The 8719-nt window shown below is 37.8% G+C and overlaps 1 protein-coding gene and 1 non-coding gene across 2 annotated transcripts; one reads left to right on the top strand and one right to left on the bottom strand.

Annotated features, from left to right (window-relative positions):
* Nucleotides 1–4356: 4356 nt before the first annotated feature.
* On the top strand, nt 4357–4890 carry LOC143890635 (putative invertase inhibitor). Its single transcript, XM_077395333.1, has one exon. It carries the CDS (start codon nt 4357–4359, stop codon nt 4888–4890), a length of 534 nt encoding a protein of 177 aa, XP_077251448.1.
* A 3737-nt stretch (nt 4891–8627) lies between these two features.
* On the bottom strand, nt 8628–8699 carry TRNAQ-CUG (transfer RNA glutamine (anticodon CUG)). Its single transcript has one exon. It is a non-coding gene; the product is annotated as a tRNA-Gln (tRNA).
* Between the last annotated feature and the right edge of the window lie 20 nt (nt 8700–8719).

Here is an 8719-nt window from a genome sequence, read left to right as displayed (position 1 = left end):
AATAGAAGAAAAAATATAAGGAAGCTGATATCCGACACCCCTTATTTTTATAATACCACTCCCCACTCACTATTAGATTTTATACGGTCTAAGCCCTCGTAGAGTCGTAGTCCTGTATTTTTCTAAAAGTATTGAACGGCCTACACCATAGGATGATCCAAACCGTTCATTTGATGGGCCAGAACATAAATAGACTGTGCCCAAAAAACCATTTTGATAGGATTATCATAGCCCTTCGATCCATAGAGATTCTATAGATCAAAGGGCTATGATCATCCAATGGGAATGATTTTTTGGGCGCAGCCTATTAATGTTCTGGCCCATCAAATGGACGGTTTGGATCATCCTATGGTGTATGTCGTACATTACTTTTAGAAAAATACGGTACTATAAGGGTTTACACTATAGAAAATCTCACTATATTAAAGGAGATTTTATGTGTTGTGCGCTGGTGCGCGCATGATGTCAGTATGTGAAATTCCACTTAGCAACCCGAGAGGGGGGTGAATTGGGTTTCATATCAAATTTTACGGATTTAAAAACTTTGGTTTGCATTAGTTTTAATTTGTTTAGAAAACTAAAATTAAGATTCAAATGCAAAAGTAAAAAAGCTTCCCACAAGAGGAGAAGAGAAGAGACAGGATGGTAGACATAAGAATTTTTATAGTGGTTCGGTCTTAATCCAAGACCTACTCCACTCTTCTCAAGTTGCTCTCCTTAAGGATTCCACTATCTTCTCCAAGGAACTTAAATATGGCGTTCCTTCCACCTTGTACAAACCGAACTTCACGCTCTAAAGGTCTTCTACGGCGCCTTTTGTTGCCAAATACAAAGAAGTAATGAAGGTGTAGCTTACTTGCCTCTAGATAGGCTGATTACATGTAAAGAACACTCACTCTCACAAGAAAAAGATAAACAAATGAAAAGCCTAAGGTCTCTTAAGGATAATCTAAGGTAAAGGCACAAGAGAGAGAGTGACAATCTTAAGGAGAATGAGAATGAATGAATTTTAATGCTCTTAGAATGTTAGGTAAACTCCTTAAGCAATTTCTCAAAGATCCCAAGGTTCATATATATAGGGGAGCAACAAATATTCCTTTTCTAGACTCCCCAACGGTCTTCTCGGAGTCCGCGCTTAGAGCTCCGAGTGGACCGTTGCCACTATTTTTTTTTAACCTGGAAGCTTTCTGGGAGCTTCGAGAATTGTCTCGGAGTTCCGAGAAGCCTTCAAACAGCAGATTTTTTTAAATTTGGGGCTGTTTTGTTTTGGGCTTTTGGAACTCAATTCTACTATGTTAAATGGAATGTCATGAGGGTCCAAGTATGTGAGGACACCACTATGAACATTTACTAACCATTTAAGTTCAATTTAGGTTGATTTTAACTCCCTTTTGTGTCTTTGACCTAGACTATACATGATAGACCGTATACATTTTAAAATAGCTTGGTCTTCACTTTTGTTGGCACCTTGTAGAAGCATTGATTTGACTTGAATCAACTCATTTGATGCTTGAGCCTTGCTTGAGCTTTTGAGTTGATTTCCATCCTTGTAAAGCTTGAATTCAACCTTGTTCTTGAGTGACCTTGTTTTGCCTTTGTGTTGGTCTTGTTTTAGCTTTGATTTGCCATTGATGATGATTCTTTCTTCATGTCTTTGTTCTCACCTTGAGCTTGAATAATATTGCCATTTATTGTGCAATCTTGAAGGTACTAATGCTAAGAACACAATCACTTAGCCAATGAAAATCATTAATACATAAAACATTTTTATGTCAAATTGAGTTTGTTAATCATCTAAACATTTCAATAGGAGTATTTATTGAACCATTGGGCTAACAGTATGTTTGAAAAAGTATAGTTGCCTCGGGACCAGACCCACAAGGGACCGAAACAAGCAATTCTGCAGTTAGAGTTGTTAACGATTTAAGGGTTGCTAGTTGATGAGAGTTACTTCGGGAGCCAGAAAGGTAAAGTCAAATTCAGTTGGCTACTACTACTTATATCTGCTCTGGTATTCTGCCCAAGCCTAGGGATATTCCCCACGCCCACCCCGTCTCAGTTAGAGCAAGGTAGGGCATGGCACCTTTCACTCATCCAAAGGATCCGAAACTTATTGTAGAAGATTTGGGCACAACAATTGGATGTGAAATTGTCCATTAGATCCATATCCTAAGGTAAGGAATTATTCTGGATCATGCGCAAAATTCGACCCAGTTGCTACCTATATCCGAATAGAGGGCACCAATATACCAAAATAGCTTTCATATTTTGGGATTTGTTTTATCATGGGAAGGCCATTTCGCTTCTGACTTTTGAAAGAGAAAACAGCCACATGGGCTCACTTTTCAGCAGATTTTGTCTTATTCGTTTAATTCATCAGGTAGTTGTTCTCTTGTGCAAAAGACAGCCGCAAAATGGCTTTCCGCGATATTGCCTCACAAATCCCTCATATTTTTGTTCATTTATGTCTATTCATAATGGGCAATTTCATAACATTTAAAAGCCCTATGTCTATTCATTAGCCGACCCCAACTAGTTTGGGACAAAGGCTTAGTTGAGTTGAGTTGAGTAGAGTAAAAGCCCTATGCAATACAACAAATAACAATTTATTTTCCCACTTTTAGTCAATACTTCCTCATTTTCCACTCTTACCCTCAGTCCTAAATGTGTAAAACATAGGTAGCACCTAAGGCACTCTGATGTACAATCCAATTTGAAATGGGTCATGACCCATACCAAAAAATTAGGATATGAAAAGCAGTGCAAAAATGATCTGATTCATAAGCGAACCGAACCGAAAACAGGTTATGACCAAGACATATTTGGACCCTAACCGGAGCCCCCATAAAAAAATTATAGGGGGTTTTGAAGAAGAAGTCTTCTACTTTGCTTTATTTGCAAACGGAGTCTTCTAGTTTGACAATTGATAACTAGAGGCATCACATTTGTGGAATTTGCAAACTAGGTCATGACATAACATTATGACCATATTTTAACCGGTAAAGACCAATATGTCCACATATATGCACATATATGTGAAAAGGTGAATATTGCCTTATAAAAAGTCAAAATACCAGTGACACTCCCATCAAGACATGAATTCTAGATGTGCAAAACAGAGGGTCTCACCCTATGCATAGGCTCGGGTGGATATCGTGCAACCTACCCCATCAAAACATGAGGTAAATGGTGGGTCCCACCCAATGCATGGGTTTGAATTGAGTTGGTGGGATCCACCTTATGAAAAGATTAAAAGGCCCCACCCCATGCATGGTTTGATTTGAGTTGGTGGGACCCATTTTAGTACTTTTTACAAGGTAATTTTTGTCTTTTTGGAGTCAATAAAATCTACATTGCTATTTTATTCTCCAAAATTATGGCATTGCCGGATTTGCAAAATTCACTCAAATGTGATAAATCTATTTGCGAATTGTCTAACCAGAAGACTCCTTTTGCAAATAAACCAAAGTAGAAGACTTCTTTTGTAAAAGCCCCTAATTTTTTTTTTTGAGAAATGATATATGAGGAAGTCTAAACTGAAGGGAGCCCTTGCAAAAAAGAGGTGAAAGGGCTCCCCCATTGGCTGCACATCACCATCATGTATGACTTTTCAGCCGTTATTAATGCATGATGGTGATGTGTAGCCAATAGGAGAGCCCTTTCACCTCTTTTTTGCAAGGGCTCCCTTCAGTCTAAAATTCCTCATGATATATTTACTCTCTTTTTTCCCTTGTGCCACCCTCCTCTAGTGTAAAAGGGTAGTCATTTCATAAACATTTAAATACACTAGAGGAGGCTAGCCCAAGGGAGAAAAGAGAGCGAATATATCACTTCCCATTTTATCTCGCCTTAAGAAGGAAGCCTAAAACCTAATCAAGCAACATCTCATATTCGGTACAAAGTAGATGAGGCTAGCCCAGGGGAGAAAAGGAAGTGAATATGTCACTTCCCATTTTATCTCGCCCTAAGAAGGAAGCCTAAAACCTAATCAAGCAACATCTCCTCATATTTGGAACAAAGTAGAGGAGGCTAGCCCAGGGGAGAAAAGGGAGCGAATATGTCACTTCCCATTTTGTCTCCCATTTTATCTCGCCTTAAGAAGGAAGCCTAAAACCTAATTAAGCAACATCTCCTCATATTTGGTACAAAGTATCTCATGGTGGGGTTTTTTCCCCTTTGACATGAATGCCAAATTAGAATAAACATTTTAATGGACGTATCTTGTCATTTAATAAAAGATTTGCTTACAGTAGTAAGCCAGCTAAGCTCTCTCCTTGCACATAGACAAGGCACTTGTCTATAAATAAGACCCAAAACAGCTAAACACCAATCCATTTCACCATTCAAAAAATTCCCATGGCTACAAATCTTATATTCTTGCTTATTACTCCTCTCACTTTCCTTCTTTTTTTCCATTGCTCTGCAACAATAACTGTGAATGATGAGGCCATCATTCAAGCAATGTGTAGTCATACACAGTATCCCATCATTTGTATCACCTCTCTTGACTCCGATCGACGAAGCTACGCTGCAGATTTCCATGGCCTTGCAAGGATTTCCATGGAGTTAGCATTGTTGAATGGTTCTAGAATTTTATCATTCGTCTCTGAGTTGCAAAAAACAGCTACGGACCCCGACATGAAGAATAGCCTTGCTTATTGTTCCCAACTGTATAATACTCTAGTCTTTTCTATGTTCAAAACAGCAATCGAGAAATTTGATGCTGGAGATTATGCTGATGCCGTTAATATGCTTTTGGGTTGTGTAAATACTGCTGAAGGGTGCGAGCAAATCTTCAAAGCAGGGACGTCGCCATTAACGCAAAAGAATGCAGTTCAATTACAGCTGTGTGACGTCTCTATGGGGTTGATTCAGGAGCTTTATGGATGAATTGTATTGCTTTGATGTTTTCTAAAGAAGTTTATGTTTTCTGATCTCTGTTTAAGCTCTCTTGTTTCATAGTAAAGAGAGTTATTATTTACATAAGAGAGATCCCTATAATAATATCTTTTTTTGGCATTGAAGTTGGATTAGATTCTTCAAAATAGGGGTAACTTTTATTATGTGAGTGATGTGGAGTTAGTATAACTAGTGAGTCAACCCGTGCAATGCAGGGGGTAGCCCAAAACAACATAAAACAATTTCTAACAAATGGAAAAATGGAGAAAGAAAGGCAGAGAAGACATTATAAGAAATCAATTTTGAAAAACAACAGTTCTCATCAAGAGCAATTGAAAGGAAGAGTTGATTTTGGTCATAACAATCTTGAGAACAAAATAAAACATTGTAATCACGAAAAAAAGAAGAAAGAAAGGGAGTGCAAAATTGACCAATATAGTGTTTTGAAATGCAGCAGCGCCTACATGGATGATCTAACCATTGCTTTGTTGGCCCCAATTTAATTAAGCCCCGAGATCCTATATGATAAATATGTTTTGACTCTGTTGGCATCTTAATTAAGCCCTGAGATCCTATATGATAAATATGTTTTGACTATGTTGGCATCTGCACGTCCTTGATCGTAGTATTTAGAAATGAGTGGAGCCCACATGGATGATCCACACCGTTCCTTTGTTGGTCCACCATGTTGTTCCACTATACTTCTTAAAAAATTGCAGAAGCAATATAATATTTTCTTGCAAAGGAGACCGGATAACTAAGATCATATATATGGATAACTATTATGTTGGTATCCGCACATACCTGGACATGGTTTTTAGAAGCACCGGGTCCACAATTGAATAAATTTTGGGCGCATGATTTAGAGAGAGAAGCAGTCCCAAAATTTCCATGGCATTTTAGACACGGTTTGATTTAGCTTTTGAGGATAAAATTTGAGCCCAAAAGTGATTATTTGACCCAAATTACAATTAGGCCCTGTTTGTTTTGATTTTGAAAACCAACTGAGAGTCCAAAACTGATTAATGGGGTCAAAATTGAACTTAATTTTGAGTCCAATAATCAGTGTTGGAAATACAATCGGTTCTGAAAAACCAAAACAAATAGGGCAAAAGTGATAGTATATCCAAAATAATTGGGACAAAGTAGAGGGACAGAATGGGTGGGCTATAATTTAGAAGTACAAAAAAGAAATTGAAGAACAGAAAGAAAAGAAAAAAGAACATAGCATGATTCATGACAATAGCCAAAAAAGATTGAAGATATCACTCAAAACTAAACAATAAAAATTCAAGATGAAATAAAAAATATCTAAATTTTATTTACCTTGAGGAAAATCTGAAGTGGCTGTGAATAGGAAAAAGAGAGATATATGTTAGAATATGTGGGATCCAACGGTTGGATTGGGTTAAGATCTCACCGTTGGATCATCTTGGAGGTAGATTGGGTAAGTGGCTAAATGAAGCAACTAGATAAATTAGCCAAGTGAATTAGAAGAGGCAAGCAAGAGAGATTAGGAAAGTAGATTTGAGTAGGTTAGATTAGAATATTCTAGTGTTATCTCTTTCCATAGTTGTCTTGATTTATTTCTTTGTTTATTATGTAAGTGCTTTATAAAAGGACCAATGGATTTTCTTTGTAAATATCCAAAATTAATATAATTTTCCATGGTATTAGAGCCAAAGGTCTCGAGTTCAAACCTCCAAGATAGTAAAAATCCACATGCGATGGTCGGCCCAAAGTGGGACCATATGTGCCACGTGTTTGCCAAAACCTAATCAAGCAACATCTCCTCATATTTGGTACAAAGTATCTCATGGTGGGCTCTTTTCCCCTCTGACATGAATGCCAAATTAGAATCAACATTTTAATGGACGTATCTTGTCATTTAATCAAAGATTTGCTTACAGTAGTAAGCCAGCTAATCTCTTTCCTGGCACATAGACAAGGCACTTGTCTATAAATAAGACCCAAAACAGCTAAACACCAATCCATTTCACCATTCAAAAAATCCCATGGCTACAAATCTTATATTCTTGCTTATTACTCCTCTCACTTTCCTTCTTTTTTTCCATTGCTCTGCAACAATAACTGTGAATGATGAGGCCCTCATTCAATCAATGTGTGGACTTACACAGCATCCCAACGTTTGTATCACCTCTCTTGACTCCGATCCAAAAAGCCACACTGCAAATTCCCATGACCTTGCAAGGATTTCCATGCAGTTAGCATTGTTGAATGGTTCTAGTATTTTATCCTACATCAATGAGTTGCAAAAAACAGCTATGGATCCCAACATGAAGAATAGCCTTGCTTATTGCTCCAAAGTGTATAATGATCTAGTCTATTCTGTGTTCACATCAGCAATCCAGAAATTTGATGCTAAAGATTATGCCAACGCCGCCCATTCGCTTTTGGGTTGTGTAGATACTGCTGAAGGGTGCCTTCAAATCTTCAAAGTAACAAATCCATTAACGCAAAGGAATATAGTTCAACTACAGCTGTGTGGCATCTCCATGGAGTTGATTCAGCAGATTTATTAATGATTTGTATTGCTTTGCTATTTTCTAAATAAGTTTATGTTTTCTGATCTCTGTTAAGCTCTCTATTTGTCATAGTAAAGAGGGTTATTTACATAAGAGAGGCCTCAATAAGGGATTCTTCAAAATAAAGGAACCTTTATTATGTGAAAGTTGTTGTACCGGTATTAGAGTTGGGATTTTTTTTTATAGGAAGTGATATTTACGCTCGTTTTGATTACTAGGGACACCCAGCACCAGTGTATCGATGACTAAAAGGGGGCTAATGTACTTGACGTCTGAAAAATCCAGTGAGTTTGATTGCCACGTACACCCGCGCCGGGTGTCCTTGGTGATCAAAAGGGGCATAAATATCACTTCCCTTTTTTATAAGGTGAGTAAGTGCGTTTCCCATAAATCAGCTTCACTTTTCTCTGAGATTAATCTCACTAAAAACATGTTTCTTTAATCTTAGGCCTTCATAGAAAAGTGAGGCAGAATTTTGGACAACGCACTTAATCGCAGCTATTGACGAGGAGGATGAAGAGGGACAGTCATGGTCCACAAGAATAACGAGAAAAATATAGAATTAGAAGGCGCTAAATCAAAATTTTCTCATAAGAAGTACAGCATATATAAATATAGGTAAAAGGGAATCTAAGAGTTTGCATGAGGAGCTTACCTATGCAAACTCTCGGTAAACTGCTTACTGCCGGCGATCGGAAGAGTTTTCCGGCCAGTTGTTTGTACTGTTTTGTTCCTCTTAGACCAACGAGTAACACCCTAAAGTTTCAAGTCGATCAGACGGTCGGAGAGGGAGAACAAAGCTTTCAAAGTCGAGTGGCAGTTTCTATAAATTTACTGGCTCAAAAAATTTATTTCTTCAACAAAACGGTGAGGAGTTTGCATAGGTAATAAGCTCCCTATACAAACTCCCTTTTCCCACATATATAAAAAAAGAAATTTGCTAGCAGCATTTCGCATATGGTTTGTTGCATATCACAGCAGCCACCTAGTGAATGAAGACAAAATCTGCTGAAAAGTGAGCCTGTGTGGCTGCTGTCAGATGCAACATACCATTTGCGTAGTGCCTTTTGCGACGGACGCTAGCAAATCCCTATAAATTTTTTTTTGCTTTAGAAATGTTTTTCTTCAATCCAAACAGGTCCCAATTTCCCAAAGAGGAAAACAAATAAAAAAAAATATAATAGGTCCCACCGAGATTTGAACTCGGGTTACTGGATTCAGAGTCCAATGTCCTGACCACTAGACCATGGGACCTTTTATTTCTTATAACTTAC

The sequence above is a fragment of the Tasmannia lanceolata genome, unplaced genomic scaffold (genome assembly GCF_043159265.1).
Source record: "Tasmannia lanceolata isolate RefF3 unplaced genomic scaffold, GAP_Taslan_0.1 ptg000002l, whole genome shotgun sequence".
In the NCBI taxonomy this organism is placed as follows: Eukaryota; Viridiplantae; Streptophyta; class Magnoliopsida; order Canellales; family Winteraceae; genus Tasmannia; species Tasmannia lanceolata.
This window is presented reverse-complemented; position numbering and strand designations above follow the sequence as displayed.